General features: G+C 29.6%; 1 protein-coding gene across 2 annotated transcripts in view; it reads left to right on the top strand.

The window, feature by feature from the left end:
* LOC129965402 (1-phosphatidylinositol 4,5-bisphosphate phosphodiesterase epsilon-1-like) overlaps positions 1-23,803 on the top strand; it is a 365,955-nt gene that overhangs the window by 146,574 nt on the left and 195,578 nt on the right. For both annotated transcript variants that reach the window (XM_056079248.1, XM_056079249.1), the window contains exon 2: positions 6,575-6,722. In XM_056079248.1, the coding sequence (XP_055935223.1) occupies positions 6,672-6,722 (51 nt within the window). In that variant the 5' untranslated portion in view covers positions 6,575-6,671. The remainder of the gene's footprint in view (positions 1-6,574; positions 6,723-23,803) is intronic.

Raw genomic sequence — 23,803 nt, 5'->3', positions numbered from 1 at the left:
TTTTACGGAGTATATTTATTTCTCCATTTCTACGTTTTTAAAAAATTATTGGATTTGAAAATGTTCCTTAAATTATATCTGGCTGAGACCTTTTTTTAATCTAGTATGGAAAAAATTTAGGAAAGGCCTATTGAATAACTCTATTGCTTAATTTTTTTCTGCTTACATTTATAGAAAAGCAATTATTTTTTTGGGGTCTTTTCAGTTCATCTGAATTTGATATTATCATTCATTCATTCATTGAAACCTAATGTAGATATTTATTTCCTTTAAATCAAACTTATAAATAAAAACATATTTAAAAATATGAAAAGGATAAAATAGCAATTCAAGTGAAAATATCGTCTGCAGAAGAATTTAAAAGTTCATTTTTAAAACCGTATTTTTTACGTTTGGCAACATAAACAATTAGTATTTTCCTTTTTTAGAAAAAAAAATCGTTTATTTTAATTCCTCGTATCCGATGCTTAATTTAAAATAATTTAGAACTAGAGGAATTAGAAAAACTATTATTAAACCTTGAATCCGCAACGAATGTCAAAAGAATAGAAATTCGTAAACATTCATTAAGAAATAAAATATATTGTAAATGTGGCTAAATTAAAATATAGATTAAATGAAACATGATTAAATTTGTTAATGCCTCCTGTTTTCATATTTTTGATAAAATTATTATTTTCTTCTTTTTTAGTAAACTACTAATACAGTTTTATTAATGAAATTTTTAAAAAAATCCTTATAATTACTGAATACCGAATTCAATTCATATCTAAGATTTTAGTCACTCTTTTAACCCTTTAAAGGGCCATTTTTTTCTACTCATATTATGTTAAAATATTTTTAGGCTTGAAATTGGAATAAGAAAAGGGATTCATTTAGCTTATTAGATAAATTTAATTTGATTGATTAATTAATTTGGTTAATTAATAATTAAGTAACAAATCAAGACACATCACTTTGTCTGAGATAAAAAACTGAAGCATTTAAGTTTCTGACTTACTAAAAAAATTTGTCAGAACTTATGCCAACCTACATAATTTCATACAAAGATTGATATATTTGGCGGAAAGCATACTTCGCACGGCCCTAGAAAGGTTTAAAAATACCATAACTGACTTTGATGCGTCAGAGACAGCGCCCTCTGAAGCCGTGTGTGTATGCTTGTTTCATGTGTTTCCTGCTTTGATCCATGCTCTTATATATATATATCTTAAAATTATTCCAAAATTTTGTATTTAAATTGTCTCTGTGTGACGTAACCTGTTACACTAATTCGGGCTTTTACTAAACCGCTTAAGGACCCCACAAGATTGAATTATAATACTTTTAACAATGTTAATTATTTTTTTATGTTTTAACTGAAAAAAGTGAAATTTTTTCAATATTTTATATTTTAATTTTAAATGCTCTGTCTCCCACACCACCTTGTTGACTTTTTATGTTTCGTTAAAATAAAATTTGATTGAAAAGATTATACATATTCAAATGAAAAATTCTGAAAATTTCAATATTATATGGAGTTTTGTAATATAAATTAAAATTTTTAGACATTTCAACATATTAGATATTTTTTCATTCTTAATGCAAAATTTATAGAAAGATTAATTTCAGAATAAAAAAGTTTTTAACCGTCAAAATATTGTCTCTTTTTTTTGCGATTTCTTTTTAACTTTCTCACAATTCATTTGAACTATTCTAAAATATGAATACTGTAAATTATGGTTAGTTATATCAGCTTAATAATTAGCTTTTGATAGTCAAAAAGAAAATATTCTGCTCAAAAACTTGTTGCATTTTTATCAGATTTGAAAAAAAATTCGAAGATAACAAAGAAAAGAAGATATTATTATGCCGAAATATTATCACTTATTGAATTTGGATAAATTTATTGTTTTATTTCAACGAAGTTAAATTATTTCAGAGGAAAAAAAAGATGCAGGCAACTTTATTAAGTTTTTATTAAACAGCAAAACAAAGCAAAAACTGAAAATAAATCTTAGCTGAAATGGCTTTTTAAAACATAAGTAGCCAAAACTTTACTTTTTTTTAGAAAAAAAAAAACCCTTCTATGTAAGGCCGAAACATTATTTGCATGTCGTTAAATTTTTAAAGATAGTTTTTCTTCTTTTTGTAATGCATTACAGCGAAATCTTTATCTTTTTTTTTGTTGTTGTTGTTGTTGGTTTTCAAAGAACAGTTGAAAAATAAAAATGATGGCCCCAACTAAAAGAAAAACATTATAAAAGCCTCAAAACGACTTTCGTGTTTATCGCTTTAAAGACAAAAGGAAAACAACGAGTCAGCTTTTTTTCTCTCTCGTTAGGTGATTAACTATCTTAAGAAGATTACCAAGTAAATAACTGAATATTTTCCCAACTAGATAATTTAAACGCTAGTGGTAAAAAAATAATTTTAAAAATACTAAAAAATAAATTATTTTCAAATGCTGGATAGTAAAATGTTTCTTTATGAAAATAAGAACCATCTTTGTATAAAATTCCTTAAACTTACTCATCTGACCCATTAATTGGTTTATTTTTGGAACCTCGGTGGGCAGGTATTAATACTGAGGCTGGATGGTTTCCAGTTCGAATCCCCTTTCATTTAAATATTCGCCATTGTAATGGATCTGGTTCACATTTAAGTTGACATTTAAAAAAAAAATTTCCTTTAGTGTGATCTGGAAGCTTGGAAATGGGTACAATGCAGATGTCATCCGGGTTATCTCATTACAGTTTAAAATCTTAATATTCATCTCAGATTACTCATAGGGAAGCAAACATCCAAATTAGGACGTTAATATAACTATATTTATTTAGCATTATGAATTGATTAAATTAAGTCAGTTAACAGATTGAATACATGAATGCATTAACTCTATTAAGTCAGATTAATGTCTCATTTTATGCCAAGTCTACAAGAGGTGAATTTGGAATATTAAACCGTGTTCAATCGACGAGGACGACGTTTCGGTTGCCCTCGCTCTTCAAAAATTCTTTGACACATCAAAGGGAAGATATTTGGCCCAAATATCAGATTTAATTACTTTATAGTGACATACACAAAGGATTTTTTTTAAAGAATCGTGTCTTTTATTTTGATTCGTTAATCTGAAACAAAACTCTATGGCTTGATCATATTTCCCACTTTATTATTAAAATAAAACTAACTGTGCTAAATGATACATATTTAATCTAATTTCTAAAATTCTAATAGATACAATCTTTATACATTTATAAATTTCTAAATAAATACAGAAAGTGCTATTATTTTTTATTGTCAAATGGCAACGTTCAGATGTAAACAAACTATCTTGAGAATTTCACAGTTGCAATGAATTCAGTGCTTCGTTTAGCTAATTAATGGAAATTCAAAATGTTATTAGAAATGTTCTGAAAGTGGTTCGCAACGTTACAAATAAGTTCATCCAGTCAGAGGTAAGACGCTATAAACGAAATCAAGATATAGGCTTCAAACAGAAAACTTAATTATGCTTGCCTAAGGAAATTGACATTTATGTCTTCCAGAATAATTAATCTTAATCTTAAATTAGATATTTGTTATGGTATTTGATGATATCCATTCCATTTCCATGCTATTTTCCCTGAATTTTAATAATATTTTCAATACACTATCTATAATTATATTTCTAAATAATATGATGGAATTCAAAAGCGTCCATCAGGACATTCAATCATTTGCTTTTGCACTCATTAACTCAATTCATAGTTGGATTCATTTCCTCTTTTATTTCTCGGTATATACATTTTTTACTTTTTGGCAAACTGATTTGATTTAATTTAAGTTTTTCCGTCTTAAATAACAATGTAAAATGTTTTTTAAAGTGTTCCATATTAACCATTTAACAACCTGGAGAATCAATAATTTGGGCTAAAAAACTGGTCACCAAAGACGGCTAGTTTAATGAATTATACGAGAATGTTGGCAGGTACAACAGTCATGAAAATTTTTCATCAGTACAGAAATTTCTAAATATCATTCTGCAGAATTAAATATGTAATGACTTTAAAATCGCTCATAATCTCTTCAGATAATCAAACAGCTTTCACAGCGCCACCTAGTGAGAATGAATAGTGCAAATGAGGCAAATCTTAGGAAAGATTGCCTTACTTGCAATTTTTAGCTTTAGAATGTAGACAGCAAGCAGCCATTGCCTTCTTAAGTGCATCTAAAACACGTTCAGCAGTGTTTAAGTTGATGATCTGACTAGAAATTTTTCTCTCGAATATTCTTCATGAGAAGATAATCACTGATTTACCTCAGCGAGAGTTGTAATCATTGAAATTAATTGAATGATAGAAAAATGTTTGTTGTTTTAGTCAGGTAATGGATTTCTTAAAAAAAATTGTTTATTGCGAAAATATTTTCAATACAAATTGAGGACATGTTATGTATTTCACCACTTCAAGTCATTCAAATGACCATTTTTACAAGTACTGATAATTAATAATAACAACAAGAAGTGCTAGTTACAAGCTCAGTTAAGACAAATAGTTTGTAGTATTTAAAAGACATGACTGTTAATCTTAATTTTGTGCCGCTTGTGCCTCTAAAAATAATAATTTTTTTAATGTTTGCTGTGTGAAGAATGCTATAAAAATGAACAACAAAATTGATTTTCAGAAAAACACAACAAGAAATCGCATTGAAATGCTTAAATCAACGCTGATTGTTATATTTGAGTTTTATTATAATAAAATAAATCGTTTGACTGCTGGGAAGAGGGGGAGATAGGTTATTGTACCTATAAGAATACTAGAGAATGTGGGGAAAGGAAACGTACACGGATAATATGTGATAAGTTTCTAGAATAAATATGAAATAATTTTTAAACATTTGAGGAAGAATAATGCTCAAATATTACATACTCTCTTGTTGATTTGTTGTAAATGAGATTTAGTACACACTTTTATTTAATTCAGCCTCATTCATGTTTGTAAAGATGAAAATTTTGTAAACGATTTTTCACTCACTTCGTGATACGCTATAATTTTGGAATTTTGGACACTAGTGTGTTTTCGATGATAGTATGCTATTTTAATATTTTAGTGTTTTCATTACCAGTTAATTGAGTAATATAAGTAAATAGTTAATAGTTAATATAATAGTTCCATGCATGTGGCGTTACATCCTGTAAATTTTCATAATATTTATGATAATGAATTATAAAATAAACACTAAAGTACAAAATCATTATAACTAAAAATAGTTATATTTGAGTATACTAATAAAAGTATATTCATTAAAAAAATTTAGATCAATTAAAGCATGAAATTTCAATTGTTGCAAATTTTAGTGTCAGTTATTAGAAATTTCCCTACTTTAATTAAAAAAGAATGTTCCCCAAACGTGTTTTTTAAATTAAAAACTACTTTTCAATTTGTTTTTGCTTCGTTTTTTTGTGAGAGAGGGAAATATCTGTAGCCTTCTTGTTTGGAATTTTAAAAAAGTGGAAATCATATCAAAAAGTTCTTTTTAATTGTCAAAAATTTTGCGTTTTAATAAAAGTACATTTTTTGTGTTTAAATATGTACTTTTATTAAAACGCAAGAATATGGTAAATATATCTTTTTATTTAAGATCTGATTACCATTACAAAAATCATAAAAACTATAAATACTAAAAGTAATTTATAATTTTAATCGTAAGAATAAGATTTTTTAATTTATGTGTGTGTAGAAATTTTCTTTCATAAGGATCTTCATTGTCAATAATATCATCGTATTCTTCTTTATAATATCATCGTTGGACCTTTACGATTTACATTTCTTTCCCGTATTTTTGATAATAGAAATTATTTCCTATATTTTAGTACATTAATAAAAGTATACATCAAAAACGCTTTTATTTTTATTATCCTCACTTTTGAATCTTTTATGTCTTTCATAATTCATTGCTATAATTATTATTGAATTTTGCTGTCAGCATTTCTCAAATATCCTATCAAATGACACCTCCTATGGTTGAACAAAACTAAACTGAAACAATTAATTAATGGAAGAACTTCTAAAAATGTTAAAGTATTGGATTATCATCTGGAACTCAAAACTTTACACAATTTCAGAACTCCAAATAGATCAAAAAGCAAGTAAAAATCCTTTTTTTTTTAATTATTACTTACTATATTCTTCACAATCATAAAATAAGTCGAGATGAGTAAAAGTATATGAAAAGAAGGCAAATAAAAATGTATTTTACTAACTCAGAAATTATACTCTAGATCCGAATCTTTTTGAATGTAATGTCTCGTAACCAAGAGAACAAATATTTGTATCAGATGTTTCGGATGTACACAAAAATAAATATATTTATCTTTCTGCTCATACTCATAGTTCTAACATTCCCGACCATTTTCTAAATGACATTTTCCATGCTCACTTTGTATTCTCTGGGAATGTAAACTCGAGATCGAGGAACATCAAAACAAAGTGGAGGCAGGTGTTTGGGGTGGGCGGAGCTTCTCGAAGTGCCCTAGTAAACTGTATACGTGATCTGTTGACTGTGCGGCAGGTTGGCTATATGGGCGCTTAATGTTTCTGCTTCTGTCTTCCAGACTCGAGTGCCAGAGAAGAATCCAGGACAAGACGGGAGATGTCCCCTTGCAGAGAGGTGTCTTTTCCGCGGGGTTTTCGACTTCATCTGAAGGTGCCATGAGAAGCGATGACGATGCTCAGATACCAGAGCAGCATCGCATCACTGTGGTGAGTCACGTGACTTTCTCTCCTGTGTTTACAAGTTTTTGTATTTATTGGGGCATCATTTCCCCAGGTGAATCCACCGAATATTTTATGCCATTTTCCCTCATGAACTTTTGTGTATAATCGCGCTCTCATCAGAATGAAATGGTAACCACTTTTCTGGATACTTCATATGAATAAGAAAAATTACAGACTTATGGTGTCTGAAATATCAAGAATTAAATGAATGGACAAACTTTTTTCCATTAAGTATGTGTTTACCTTTTTGGTGATATTTATTTTGACGAAATATAGGATTCATTTTACCAATTTCGTTCTTTTTTTCTTAAATTTAAATTCTCTTATAAATACTTCCGCATTATTATCAAATTAGATATAAGATTTTAAAATGATGCAGAGATTCGAACTATAAAAAAAAGTCGCATAATACTTCGTATTCTTTGATTCCCATATATATTGCTTAGTTTTCTGAATTATAAGAATTTTCTGAATTATAGAAAAAATTATAAGAAAAGTGTGATTAAATAATTTAGTCATATTAATTTTATCACGTTTTATCAAGAAGGGGAAATGTCATTCTATGAAGAAGAATTCATTCACATTTCTTTTTGCTTGTTCATTGAAAATATAATTTCCAAACTCCGTTCTGTTATTCAAAGAATTGTTTCGAAATTATTTTCAGGAAATTTTGGATCATTTGCAATACATATTTAACATGTAAAATAGCATTCTCTCTTTTTTACTTCTTCATAAGAAATATTGTTATAAATAAGTAATAGAACGTAACAAGTTGCGAAATCTGATATGTCATTTAAACACAAGAAGCTAATTCTGATAGCAAAAAAGTTGTGGTTTTATTATGACATTTACTCTTGATTTTGTGATTTTTCGAGTAAATTCATGTGAACGTAAAATACAGTGCCTGTAATAACAAGTATTTTTTTTGTAATAAAATCGTAATATGTGGTAATATTACTTTAAAGAAATGATTTATTTAGATTTAAAATGCTGTCGTACCCTAAGGTTAATCGAGTTCTTTTTATGAGAACTAACTTGGTTTTGCTATTATTCTACAAATCCGCATTCAAGTTTTTTCGATGTGTTAATGCATGAATTAAAAAATCGCTACAATATTTGTTGTCGATCATTCAACTAAATTTCAAAACGTTTACCGAACGCTATAGTTATATCATTGTTATAAGAATTGTAAAAACAATCTGCAAATTAAAATAATAATAAAGATGTAGTGGTAGCAGCAATAGTGATAGATTCAGTAAAATAATAATAAAAGATGCATAGGGAAAATCAAGTGACACAAGTGGAGGTCATCTTTAATAAGAAATCTTACTGCAGCTATTATTATCACACGAGCATGTTACATGCTGCACGAGCACGCGTAACATGCTGCACGAGCATGTTACGCGTGCATGGGGGGAAAATAGCTTTCATCAGTGAGTTGCTATCACATTGGCAAAAGCTCTAATTTTTAAAAAAAAGTTAAATATTACTATAAATCTAAAAAAGTGTAATTTTCAGCACGTGTCTGTATGAAATAAAATAAAAGAGAAATATAATATTAAAACAAAAATAAATGCGAGATAAAAAAAATTTATGATCTTTTACAGTATCTACATTACCAATTCAATAAATCAGCTTTATTTAAAGCAAACATGGTTAATATATATTCTTTCAATTCAGAATCCATTGGCTAAATTTTTAACCTTTAATAATTGAAATAAATGTGTTAAAAGGATTTAAATGATGAAAATAATTATATTTTATTTAACTTCAGTCAATAAATGATTTAATAAATTACGGACGATTAACTTTTATTTCGATCCTTTGTTCTGTGAATCATATTTAACAAAATATATTTGGGATACTAATATTTTAAATGAAAAGAATTTCATTCCAATCAACTAAATCAGTCACTAAAACTGAATGATTTGATAGCAGAAAATAGATACATCATTCCTTCATTTATTTAAAATTTGAAAAGTCAAGAATATCTCGCAGAATATTATTCTTTAGGACCATCTTATTTTTAGTATTTTTCCTCTGTCGTATTTTTTTCCAATTTCATAATTAGTGAAATTTGTACAATGAAAGAATGTGCATAAGAATGCCACTAATGACACATTTCCAAAAAGTTATCATATTTTCAGTTTAGAAATTCGTCAGAATTTAGTATTAAAACCTCTAATCAAAATACCATAGAATGCTAATGTTTTGTTGGTCTTTATAACATTTCTAAAATTTATTATTAACTAGCCGCCTTTGGCGACCAGCCGGTTCGCCAATCTTAATGTTCGTTAAAATTTTAATAATTAAATATTTTATACAATTCCAACTTTAATAGATTCTTCAGCAAAATATTTTAAAACTTCAAATTTTGATAGTCATATAATTCCCTCATAATATTATAAATCTAATAATATAATCATATAATTCACTCTCTAATTTTCTGTTATCCCTCGTAGAATTTATGCTTTAAATTAAAGTGTAAATGATTAATCTGCAATTAATATAATACTATTTTTTACTGAAACAAAGCATTTTTTTTAATAATATGATTACTGATAATAGAGTCACTGAGCGTTTAAACTTTATGGGGACTAAAGAATATCTTTCTTAAGTTATGTAATATCTCAAGAATTTGTCAACAAAATTTTCTCAGATTCATCATGAACAGACAATGTTTAATTTTAAATGCATCAAACACTAAGAAAATAAAATGAATCGTTTAAAATAATCGGTCTAAAACAGGTTTAAAAAAAACTACTTAAAAAACGATGTACTTAAAACTATAAGCATATACAAAAAAATATATAACGAACATAAATACAATTTAATTACAAAAGCATGCAACTAACCTAAAAATAATTTAAATCATTGAAAACAGGTTAAAAAAAACTACTTAAAAAACGATGTACTTAAAACTATAAGCATAAACAAAAAATATATAACATAAATACAATTTACTTACAAAAGCATGCAACTAACCTAAAAATAATTTAAATCATCCGTTGGTTGTCATGTCAACAATCAGAAGACAATGCGCATGCGTGAATTTTCTTTGCCAGTTACGTTAACGCAAATGCGTGAATTTTTCTACCCCAGTTGGGGTAACGCTATGCAGATTATACATTTTTAATGTCCTTTATTCTGTGTTATTTTAATTCAAAAGTACTTCAGAATGAATCTGAAACATGGATTAATTAACAATGTTTAATTTTAAATGCATGAAACATTAAGAAAATAAACAGAATCGTTTGAAATAATCCACCGAAAAACGTTAACCCTAGCCTCATTACTGTTGGGAGAAAAAAAAACTGAAGCCTTACTCATTTGGCGGTGGGGAAAATGGAAGATTTTTTTGGCGAAAAAGTTGGCGGTGGGGAAAATGGAAGATTTTTTTGGCGAAAAAGTTGGCGGTGGGGAAAATGGAAGATTTTTTTGGCGGGAAAGTTAGTTTTTAATTAATAATTAAAATTTCAAAAAAGGGACCCCAGGTGCACATTCCCGACCTCTAAGGTATACATGTACCAAATTTGATAGCTGTATGTCAAATGACCTGGCCTGTAGAGCGTCAACACACACACACACACACACATTGAGCTTTATTATAAGTATAGATTATAGTAACGATTCGGAACCACTCTCTTAACTGAATTTAAGAACGTTCCGGTTAAAAACAACACTAAAAGTATTTTGGAACTGTCTTCTTGATTTCGGATCGCAGCAAGGGATGAGGAAGACACCTGTCTGGAACTTCCCTCTCAAAAATTCTGCACCGCAACTGAGGGAGAGCATATGACCCCGACGGATTTAGCATGCACAAGACCCATTTACTCGACCGTTCTTCGATGGAAACTCTAGACCCGAAGCTAAAAATTTCTGATCGGGCCAACAAGGCCAATCTCGTTGCTCGAAGATCATCGTCAATACTCTGACCCTCCAAACAGCATTTATTTGAAATTCCACAAAATTTTGCATTGCATTCCAATATGGGCAAAGAAATGTTAAATAATACTGTTTCATTATTCGAAGAAAGTACAAAGATATATCTACCGGTGCTGTGACAAGATATTAAAAATCTATAATAAAGTAGAGACAACATTCAAAACATCCATTCAAGTCCAATAGGGGAAAAAAACAACCGATCTGTTCGGTGGAGGCCTATCATTTTTGGAAACTGCAGCAACATGAGCCGAAAAGGTCGCTTGATGCAGTGCCATATTAAATCTTCTGAGTGCTCTTAAGCAATGAACATCTCAGAGCCCCTTCCTCCTCCAAATTCCAAAAGCCTAATATTTGTTATCAATTTTAATTAAACCCTTATATAAGTTGTAATTAATTTAAGTAACAAATTTTGATGTGTTGCAATATCAAATTTTTCTGAATTTTTTTTTTTTTTTCGTCGCACAATTTAGCTGCATTTTTATATCTTTGTCTAAATAAGATTTTTTTCCTAAAAAATGAATGATAAATATATTGTAATCAATTAATTTTTTTAAATTTTAAATTATAGCTTTAATTTATATTATTTATTTGTGAGCATTTGCCCGAAATAAGATATAGAAATTGCATGTAAAAATTATCTAAATAAAACAAATTTAAATTAATTATAAAAGAAGTTATATCTAATGATTTTTATATGTCTTATGATTAATTGATATTTTTCTTCTTATAGATATTTTTATATCAGCAATTAATAATATCGGATAATTTGTAGCTAATGAAAAAAAAAATTGTGTAGTGAAAAAAAATCATCTCTTACTGAAAATAAAAGCTAATAAATTTATGTAAAATGAATAAAAAGAAATAAAAAACTACGTATTTTTTATTACTTAATAATATTAATTATTTTCCTTTCTTTCTTATTTTTTGATATTTAAAGCAATTCATTTCGTTGTTTTCTTTTAAAAGAATAATTTAAAGTTGATTGTTTTCTCTCTTAACAAAAGAAGCCAAGTGATAAAATTATGTTTAATAAAATGAATTATTACTTAAATTGTTAGATAGAAGTATGTTAAAAAAACTTTTTCATTTATTATTTAAATTATTTTATTCATTATTATTATTTATTATTCATTATTTGTTTTAAAAAACGTTTCTTCGTAAAGTTAAAAAAGTAACTATATCTTGAATAAGAAAAAGAAGTTGCAATAGAAATATTATTTCATTTTCTATTTGCACATATATTCGAAATTCGAAACACATAAAAAAAATCGAGTTTTCCGTCTTGCTCTAGGACGAATGACAGCAAATTGCGAAACTGACCTAGATAGCAACCAATATCGATGAAGCTGCCAAAAAAGCAATCCGAAAATTAATCTATTTCTTTTGTCGATGTTTCCGAATGTTTGTTTTTGATTTATATTTAATGTTGTTTCTGTTTTGAACCGTCAGTTTGGCGATTTATCGCCAGATTTGATCCTGTACTCAGGATTAAAAAGTACTGTCATTTCAGAGACAGCACAAAGTATTGATAAGATTAAGATCATAGAAAATAATATCTTCTTCAAAATTGTCGAAGTGTTCTTCCCCTTTTCTTGAAGATTGGTACATCGCATAATATAACAAATAATAATAATAACAAATATAACACAGCTACATATAACAAATAACTTGAATTAATCAGATAGTGATAATCGATGTTGAAAGAATATTACTAATAAGTCCTGAAGACTTCCCTTTTCTTGAAGACTGGTACATCGCATAATATAACAAATAATACACAATATAACAAATATAACAAAGCTACATATAACAAATAACTTGAATTAATCAGACAGTGATAATCGATGTTGAAAGAATATTACTAATAAGTCCTGAGAGTCAAACTAAGAATCCAACTGTACTTCCGTACAAGTGTTTTGTGGTTTCATTTTCCATTTTTTAATTTGCGTACGATAATTTTGGTGAGTGTATTTGCCTCATAATTTTTTATTGTTCAATTTAATATTAAATTCAAATTTTGTTTTTGTTTCATTACTGTCTTGACAAAATATTATGTTAATATTAACACATCGTCTGTTACAAATGGTCAGTTTGGTTGGTTTAATCATTACAGTATTTCTAAATACAAAATATTTATATTATTGTGTATAAACATGCATACCACACAGTCATGAGTTATAGTAAGTAAGTAAAACAAAAATTATATATTATCATTAAATTAGTAAAATATAGAATAATGCAAAATAAATAATTAACATGCTGCATAAATTTAAAATGTATTGAAATATGAAAATAAACTTTAAAAAAAGTTCTCATATTGCTCACTGCTTAGGGCAACAAAATGAGTTAATCCGCCATTGTTAATATCATCAGCAAATTTGTTGTGCCTACAGATACGAAAACAGTTGCAGGAAGAATTCGAAACGCACTTATATGTTTCTGTTGAAAAGATTTCATACAAATGTCAACAGTATTAGTTAAAAGTTCAATTAATTAACTTTTTGTTCCCTATTAAACATAGATTTTATTTCATTACCGAAGGATATAAATTCATTCCGTTTAAATCTAGACGGTTCTAGCGTCTATATTGCAATTTTCTATATTGCAATAAATACAACTTCTCGTATGTTATCATTTACTGATGAATGAATTCAATTACTTTTATTTAATAATAAAAATCCCAGAGCATGATATCTAAAATATTTTTTCTAAAAAGAAAAAACATCAGTGTTCTCAATATACAAAATAATAACGAACAAAATATCTAGATACGATATTAACAACAAAACTCAGAATTCGTAATTATTACATCATCATACATTCAATAGCGTCATAAAACTAATTCGAATAGCAAGCGTGTTTAGTTAATATAATTGCATTTTTCTAATATAAAAAAGAGGAAACTATCTTGATAAAGAGGAGGAGAGAAGAAGAAAAAGATGAAAAAGAAACGCCAGAAAAAGACGACCAGACAACGTATAAAAAAATTATCTATTCCCTAGTCTGTAGGGAATAGATAATTCTTTATTGTTCTTAGGGGCCTTTAGAGGGTTTTCTTTGAGAATATAAGGAAAGTAAAACTTTCAAAAACAGAAATTACTTCATGAACACAGTAATTTCTTTTTAAAAAGATTGTTTTGTTTTTTTTTTCGTAAAATATTGTATTACGATGGTCTATTGATGAAATAATAATAATAGCAACATTTAAGCTGCCAAATATTTCATCTTATAACACTGATAAGATGTAAAATAAAACATTGAAGATATAGTCTTAATAAGAAAATTAATTATTATTGAATTGCAATTAATAATAATAATAATAAGTTGTAACGATTATTAGGAGACAAAAAAGACAAATTATTCATAAGAGACATGCAAACGCAGTTTCCTTTAAAAAAAATTTAATTCCAGAGCTGATGAAAGCATCAACCAAAACTTGACTTAAAGTACAAATGCATTCCGCGGATTTCACCTCAGAAAACAAGGGTCACGAAAGCGCGCCAAGCAAATGCCAACGTTCCAGAGCGCTCGAAATAACCATTTTGGGTGACGCCAGGAAAAAAAAAGCTCTCTTCATTAGAGTTCGCCCACAAGGACTCCCTGCCTAATCTATAATTGCACTTGAATAGCACCCAGAGCGGTCACTCACATATCGATCGCGAAAAATTCTCCTGGAGCCCCACTGAAGATCTCGACGAATGATCTATGGCGAGAGCTGCCTTCTCTTGAAGGGAACCACGTGGAAAAACTTCCGCCCTTTGTTTGCGCACATGCCTCGAGGAAAACCTGCCATTCAGTGCCACTCTTTCTTTTTCCCCGCGCTTTCAACGAGGGAAGGTATACCGGTGAAATGAATGCGGTGCTGAGGGTGCCAGTAGCAGTTACTTGGCCTTGAAAGCTTGTTACCCTTGAAACTGACGTCATAAGAGAAGGAGGCCGCTACTTCCAGAAATTAAGCGTTTCATCTGAAAAACCCGCATCCAGATATTTATGCAAGCGGACGCTTTGTGATGGATTATGGAATTTTTATCCGCACTCGAAACAGTACATAGCTAGTTTTGAATAATTTTTTTTATTAAATTTAGTTTCATATCTGTCCAATTTGGAAACCACACTATTTCAGAACTGATATCGTAGTTTTGAGTCGCGGATGGATGAGAAAGATGATATCGTAGTAGGCAACCTTCTCTCCAAGTTTCAACATCGTTGAATTTAGTTTGCACCAGACTCACCTACATGGAGGATTTTCCTTGGAATCGGGTCTCGAAATCACATATGCATTAAGTCAAAATTTTGCGTTTGAATCCATAATTAATTAGTTCAGTTCAGGGTCATTTTAAAGCAACACTATGGCTATTTTGGGACAGTACTCGTAATTTTGAACCCCGGTCAGATGACGAGGACGATACCTGAGCTGGCAACCCTCTCTCCAAGCTTCCACACCACACCAGGAGGAGGACATTTGGCCCCGTTGGTTTAATGTGCACGACCCGCTTACAAGACTGTTCTTCGGTAAAATCTGATCTCCGATTCCGAAATGGAGAGTTTACCACCAGGCCATTTCACATTTCAATAATTAATTGGATTTCATTAATTGGATTTCAATAATTACACGTCTTTGTTGTCAGGTATCATTTATTAATTCTAAACTATAAGTACTAAATTATGCATTTAATTTCTTGTAATTTCTCTTACTATCATCTATCAAAACACAAATTAATCTGTTTCATTTCAAATCATATATATTATATTATAAAAATATAAGCAAATAAAAGAATCGAAAGTGCACATTGTGTTGATGTAGCAAGAGTTTTATTTATTTATTTAGTATTTTCTCTGCATGAATTGAAAGTGTGCTGTGCTTGTACTTCCTACAGATGTATGACGTTTCTTATTATCATTTCTGTGGCCATTAAACAACTTCAAATATTTAATAAATGTATTCTATAGCTAAAATCTGAAATGAAAATAATAATTATCAAATGTGTGAAGTTTTAAGAGTTGAGAAGCGTTCTGGACATATACAATTTAACGCTGACATCTTGCTTATCGTAACAATGATCTGAAAGAATAAAGCGCCGTCACTGAATATTCGTTCATCATTGACCAAATAGTTTGAATAAGACCATTTTTTTAACACCGTAGCTCCAAACTTTCGTTGAGCCGCGGTGACCTGGTGGTAAGGTCTCGGCTTGGAGCCGGAGGGTTTCAGGTTCGAGACCCTATTCCACCGAAGAACCGTCGTGTAAGGGGGTCTGTTGCACGTTAAATCCGTCATGACCAAACGTCCTCCCACTGGTGTGGTGTGGTGTGGAGAGGGGGGTGCCAGCTCAGGTGTCGTCCTCGTCATCTGACCGCGGTTCAAAATGACGAGGTCCGTCCCAAAATAGCCCTTGTGTTGCTTTAAACGGGACGTTAATATAACTAAACTAAATTAAACCAAACTTTCGTTTTTACAAAAGGTTGGCTGTAAAGAAATTTAATCTGAGGATAATAGAGTTTTCTACTCTAATAATATTTCATCTTGACTGCATTTATGGAAAATTGTTTTCCTTCCTCCTATCCTGAATATATAGCTTCCATGTTAAATCAAGGATACTTTTTCATGAAGAATTTTTTTTTTATAAAAGATTAAAATTTTAATTTGTATCAGAACAAAAGGGAAACTTCTGTTATCTTCTGAAATTGGATTCTGATTGAAAAAAAATATATTAAAAAACTATTTTCCTTTTAAAACAAACCATTGTTGAAAATGTATCTCTGGAGTACCAGAGATACAAATAAAATTTCATTACGACTGATAAATTAAGGTTGGAGGAACTTATAACTGTACAAATAAAAATGAATGTAGAATACTGAAATGAGCTAATATACTTAAACTTATAATAATCATTTGCATCGTACCATTCAATACATAGTTAATGCATCAAAATACTTCAGATGACTTATCGATAAAAACAAAGAATCGAGAATGAAATAAAAGCAAAACCATCGCTAAAGATGTGGCTTGCGGTAAGTTTTTATAAAATAACTTTTATTTGAACTCTGGAAATTCTTTACAAGCATTCATTTAATAACTAGAATTCTTTGAAAGAAGGATGTAACAATACGTCTAAAACATAAGCAATCACATAACATTTTATATGAAAAGTTTATTTTGCCATTATTTCCGATTAATTTCTTCTATTTAGCCACTTTCCGCTTCCGACTCTTGTGAGCTTTTCCCTTTCAGATTCCCAAGGGTTTTTATTTCTGTGCCTTAGTTCGTGTTTTAAGAGATTTCTTTACCTTTTGTCCACATTTTTTTTCTCTTTTTCTCCTTAGTCCTCGAGAGTTTTTTGATCGAGACGCTATTTTATTTGTTATTTTTTTTTCACCACAAACTTGCGGTTTCGGTCTTTTTTTATTTATTTTTTTTCCTTCCCTTCTTACTCCGTTTCAATACCTTTTTGGTTGACCTTCATCAATCCAGTAAAATTCGAAAAGTTTTTCTTTATGACTTGGTATTAAATTTTGAAAACAACTTTTCCTTAGCACAAGTTTTATAAGCAATTATAATTCTGTTAGTTTAGGATTTTCATCGTTATTAGCTTACTGGAGGACAGAATGATAATTCTCTCTTCAATACAATTTATTTGTTAACGATGCGCGATTTGATGACAATAACACAGAATTGTATGTCCAAAGGATTTTATACATATAACTTTCTTTTTTACGCCATTTTCTCGAATGATATTCCGATAACAAATTTATTCTGGATATATATATGAAAAGATTAAATAACGATGGGTTTTTTTCTATGAAAAGCTTCTAATTATTATTTTTTTTACAAATTTAGTAATAGAAATTGTTTACATTTCCTTTTACTTCAAATGAGACAAAAGAAATCTTCGGAAATAATTATCAATGAAAATTAATTCCATTAAAAAGGGATAATTATATTAATGTTTAATTATATAATAATTGCATGCTCAGCAGTTAGTTAAATTAATTAGTTTATGGGAATGTAAATTCATTAATTGAAGACTATAAGAGACCACCTTTGCAAGAACAAGAAGTAAAAATGATAGGAAAGCTCTAAAAATTTTTCACCTTAGGAGCAAAAATTTTCACAATCGCGGTCTCTTCCCGTGTTTTTTTTTCTGTACATTCACTAGACTTTTAGGTAGTATCTATATTTATCATATTAAAAAAGCTTTGCACATTTGATATTCTACTAAAAGAATGGTGTTTTGATTTTTTCCCCCTATTCTTTTGTTTTACAACATATTTTGAACATGAGTTAAAATCATTAAAGAAACTATCAAAATTTGTTTCCTAGTTTAAAGCCACTTTAATAAATTCATGTTTGGTTGAAGGAATGAAAAATAAATTTATGTAAATGATTCAGAATCATGAATTGTAATAAACTTCACTTAAATTTTGCATATAATTTCTTCATAAGATTCATTAATTGTGACAAAAATTTCTAGAAGTTTTCTTTGGTTACATCAATATGCCTGCTAATAAGGCGCAATCATTCATTAAAATAGACAAAATAGATGTGGAAATATTTTTTCCACCTGTAAAGAAAATACTCTGTATTCATTTTTTTTATTTTCTTTATTTATTTATTTGATCAAAGAACCAAGCCGAATATAATCATAAATCATAGTTTAAATACTTATTCAGTGTTGTAAATAACCCTGCCGTTTTATTAAATATACCTAGTTGTACGATAGCGTATTTTAAAATTTAGTTATTGGTGGTACAAATATATTGAGCTTTATCTGATTCCTGTACCCAACCTCCACTAAAATTGTTATATTTGAATACCTTAGAATAATTGTGAATTCCTTTAATAAAAAATGAACAACGATAGTTTAAAAAATAAAAGGAAAATCTAATAAAATGAAGAGAACAACAAATCGTAGCAATAGAAATTGGTCCCAGGAACAACCGGAACCTGTCGCAACTTCTAAAGGATGCACCATAGGGAAATAGAGTAAATCAAAACTGAAGCTGCAAATCCGAATTGCAACTCGAGCGGAAACTGAAAGCTGAAGTTGAAACTGCAACTCGGGCGCTCATATAACTTGGATGCATCATTTCATTTTATTTCGTGTTTCGGCCACCCCAGTGGTTAAGCTTCAAGTACTTTTAGGCTAATGGGACAGCAAAACTATCAATGCAATGGAATGGAATTTATGGATTTAATTTCATAGTTATTGTCAAATGATGCATTAAATATTTGTGATTTCTATTAACGAAAAACTAATAGTAAGATTATTGTTATTGTTGTTATTTAATCTTGTACTCTACGTTTTATTTTGATTTTTACTATTGAAAAGCAATTTGTGATTCTGATTCTGCTGCTATAAATAATAAAAACATAGGTAAAATAAATTTTGAAATTTTATTTTTAATTAAAGTAAACTTATTTAAAATTTTTCATTGTTCACATATTTTTTATTATAACTTTTTGACATTAAGACAAATGGGGAATCCAAGCTAACTTCAGAAAATTATTTTAATTATCCATATTCCTTGATTATTAGAAGCATTTAAATTTATTTATAAAGCCAACATGATGCATCATTGCGTAATGTTTAATTAGAATTATATAATCAGTTTCTAAACTCCACAGAAGAATGGAAAGTGTGTGTTATTTATATTAGTGGGAAATAAGGCTTAATTACAGAAAATATTTCATTTTGGTATGTTAACCTAACAAATAAATAGATGGATAGAAGCCAAGGAAAAAAAATTCCCAATATTTTAATCAGAGGGAGCCATACAAACCTTAGCTAAGATACATATATAGAAGATACTTCAGAAAGCTTCTTTCAAAATATTTATAAAAAAAACAGACCTACATTTCAATTGTATTATAAGAAAGCCAAGAGCTCCTCTGAGCAACCAGCTCGATTTAAATCGAACAGTTGTAAAGAACATATTTATTGACAGCTCTAAAGCAGTTTTAAAGTTTTCTCTTTTCAAATCAAAGACAATTGTTTCAGTTACCCATATCTAGAAAATAAGATAATTTTTTCCGGTCACTGTCTTAACTTTTTTATCTTTCTTTCTTTCATAATGAAAACATTTGAGTTTATTTTCACTTTAATAAATGAAGTAATCACCCAGAGAATTAAAAAAAAAGACAGTCTTGCTTCATAACGGACGTCTGGTCATCCCAAATTTATCCGAGTCAACACGCTGTTCCATCGCCTCACTTGTTATCGTCCTAAATAAGGTCTTCCAGTTAACTCTACGGGAGTGGAAAATAAAAAGCGGCATTTAAGACAGATGAAACTGATTCGAAGTCTCATTGAACATTCTGCGCAGGAACCGGGAGAGAAGCGTTTTTCCTTCATCTGGGTGGCTCTAAATTATCGGCAGTACCCGTGAGACAGTTGTTAATGTTTCCCGGAGTGAAACAGCATTTCTTTTATTTTTAGACAAGATTACTTCACTGTTTGCTCAGGCCTTTTTCAGATGGAAAGCACGGTCGCTCGACTCCTGTTATTGCTCCTTTTTCCCCCCTCTGTCCTCTCCATTTGAATGAATTTTTCATCGCGTTATCTTTCATTTCTTTTTCTTTCCGCTTCAATAGATTCGATCCATTATGTTTTTATGAAATCTCATTATATAAAATTGCAGAAAACTAGTCTTCAATCCAGTTAATTTAGCAAAGGAAGCTACATGAGAAAAGTTCCGGCTTGAATCTTGTAATTTGAACTGTGGTCAGATGGCGACACTTGAACCAGGACCTCTTTCTTAGCACTGTAACTTATGGAGAGCAAAGTTTGGACTACACAAGTACTCAGTATTGTGACTAAATGGATTTATTTATATTATTTACAAGTATACTTGTAAATAGTAAGTACAGCTACCAATCTTCGCTCGGCATTTTTTTTTTTTTTTGTAAAATCTTATTTTATGTCTTGTTTAAAATTATAAATGAAATAATTTAATTGAATTTCAAATGCCGGAACGAACATGAGAAAAATGCATGGAAGTCTGAAGCCCTTATCACTACTCCGGCTCTGAGACGCTTATGCAGGCTATGTATGTCGCATGTCAATATTTAGTAATACAAATTTTTTGTATAAGATATCATTTTTTAGGAAAGATATGTATATAGATAAACTTGAGATACACGAAAAAAATTTATATATATATATAAGAGCTGTTCATTTAAAGTTATAAGTACAAAGTTCCCAATACTCTTTGCTCAACTGCATAATAATTGAATGATATCGAGAAGTTAATTCAAATAACAACAAAAATTGCATTTGAACAACAGTGAATTTCGAAGTATGCAGTTCAGTTAGAAATCTCAAAGTTGTGCAAGAAAGTGAGTTCTATCTGCTCACTCTCTCTCAAAATCTCAATGAAGTCTAACTAGCTCGCTCCCAAATACTTTTTTTTTCACCTTCGGGAATGGGCCGCGGTGGCCTGGTGGTAAGGTCTCGGCTTGTGAGCTGTAGGGTTTCAGGTTTGAGACCCGATTCCACCGAAGAACTTTCGTGTAAGGGGGTCTGTTGCACGTTAAATCCGTCAAGGCTAAACGTCCTCCCGCTGGTGTGGCGTGGTGTGGAGAGGGGGTGCTAGCTCAGGTGTCTTCCTCGTCATCTGTAAGTGGTTCAAAATTGCGAGGTCCGTCCCAAAATAGCTCTAGTGTTGCTTAAAACGGGACGTTAATATAACCAACTAACTAACTTCACTTTCGGAAACCCTGAAACGAAGGTATATGGCTTTCATCTCTTGAGACAAGTGGTACATCCCCAAGCAGAATCATATCTGTAGCCCTTTGATAGCAAAAAAAAAAAAAAAAAAAAACATTTGTCACATAACTGGAATTTTATTATGTCATTACGGCACAATATCAACATTACACAAAAAGGTTAAGGATTTAAATCTAGCATATTAAATCCATCGGTACTCGGTGAAAATTCTCAAACTCGCAGCTCTCAGTATCAAAACCATCATATATATCTGAGACTTTCTTTCCTCACTTTTTGCATTTCCATGAACACGAAAACAACAACAAAACTATCATATTCCAAATATTTCGGAGTATCTCTTCCACTTTTGAAAGAGAATTTCTGCTGTAAATGAATCTAAAAGTTGAAAAAGAGAAGTAACAAAGGAAGATACTTTGATATGAATTAGTCATCACACAGTTGAATAAACAGTACAGGATGTCCATAACTAAAGTTCTTCATAATTGCCAGCAGCTACAATCATTAGTCAGCAAAAATTGTGAAATCTTGTGAATGTCTTAATAAAAGAATGGAAGGAACATTTTGAGAATAAAAAAAATTATTCCCAAATATGGCCTCTAAAGTGCATGAAACCGTGCTACATATGCAACTTTTTTAGCTTCAGCTAGTATAAAGCCTACATCTAATTATGGAGAATGGTTTTCACTGTTTTTGCCGGCCACGTTAACAAGATTTTTTTTTCTATAGCAGAGGCTTTGAACATCTTAAATCACTGTTAAACGAATTCGGAAAACAAAGAAATAAGATCATTTGAAAAAAAAATAGGAACACTGAGAAGCATGGAAAACTTAGGTCTTTAGATTAAGCAGAAAAGGTCTCTGTTAAGTACAGGATTGATCTTAATACTATCAACCGTCGATCCGCTACAATTTTACCTCTACCATCTGTAGATTTTATAACTACTACTTAATCCCATCGAAATTTGCATGTGTACTACAGGTTTTCATAGCATGATTCGTAAGCTCTTTCATGGCGTATTTGGAACTAACTTTTTAAAATTTGTTGAATGTTTCCCGCATTTTTTCATTAAGTTATCCATTGTTTTCTGATAAATATTTTCGTCTGTAAGTAGCTCTGATTAGGGCAGCTTTTATTTTTGACATTCTATACAGACTTCTTGTAAATATACTAGTTGTGACTGACCATAGGGCAATTTTTTGGCCATAAATAGTTTGTTGTTTAACAAAATTAGATCATAATTAAATAAAATAATTAAATAATAAAAATTAAATCATAATTTATAAATTGGCTTGGCGATAGAAGATATTAAAATAAATAAAACCACAGCTTTTTTCATATATTTTCGTAATTACTGTTACATGCGAGTAAATGTATATATAAGGAAATTGGAATCTTTTAGAAGGATTTTAGTTGGAAAAAAATACTAAAAAGATGGAAAATATAATTGGAGTAAAAAAAAAATGTGTAAAATATATACTACGTTTATTCTTTTCATGCATCAGATGCTGTGGTATTATTTCTTATTTAAAAAAGAAAAGATATACAGTGAATATTTTAAACATATCTGTACAAATCTACTTGATTTTATACCGATATTATTTGGATTAAAAATATTTAACTATCACTATTTTTTGGTATTACTTTCATCAATTTTGGTATTTGAGAAAAGCCCTCCATTTTTTAATTTCCTATGCACGTTAGACACTGGAATAAATACACGTAATGGCAGTGTTAAATATAATTGCTACATCGTTTAATATCTTTAATTGATTTAATGTTATCTTATGTTGTGATTTGATACCGCATCGTTTGCCCACCAAAAAAAAAAAAAAAAATTCAATGGATAAAGAAAAATAATTGGCATTGCACATTTAACAAGTGTTCCAAGACTGTGAATTTTCTCTATTTAGAACATACTGTTCTCCAAAAGTTTTACATGAATTTAATACTTAAATAGATTTGTTTTAAAGCAGATCCATTCTTCCATTCTTAGTAACCACAAGATAGCATCTGATAAAATGTGTTTCCTGTATGTAGCTTGGCAGGGTTTTAGTTAAATAGAATTTGTCAATATTTATTAACTCTATAAATATCAAACTATAGAATAATTATCATTACTCTAGAATTTTCAATTTCATTTGTTATTCGAAAGTTATATTTGCTGAAAAAAAGTATATAAATTTGTTAAAATGCATATTATTAGGAATTTCTACTATTGCTTTCCTACTCAGTTAGTTTTATGGTAAAGACGAAAGTTTCATACACAGCTCTAGTGGACTATTGAATGGATGCCACATTAATGATTCTCCCGCATTGATGATAAGTTTAACAAACTTTTAGTGACATGACAAGGAATTTGGCGAGAAAAATAAAAATCTCCCAATCTACTCGAAG

Source organism: Argiope bruennichi, chromosome 4 (assembly GCF_947563725.1).
Source record: "Argiope bruennichi chromosome 4, qqArgBrue1.1, whole genome shotgun sequence".
Taxonomy (NCBI): Eukaryota; Metazoa; Arthropoda; class Arachnida; order Araneae; family Araneidae; genus Argiope; species Argiope bruennichi.
Note: the sequence above shows the minus strand (reverse complement) of the source record. Positions and strands in the feature narration are given on the sequence as shown.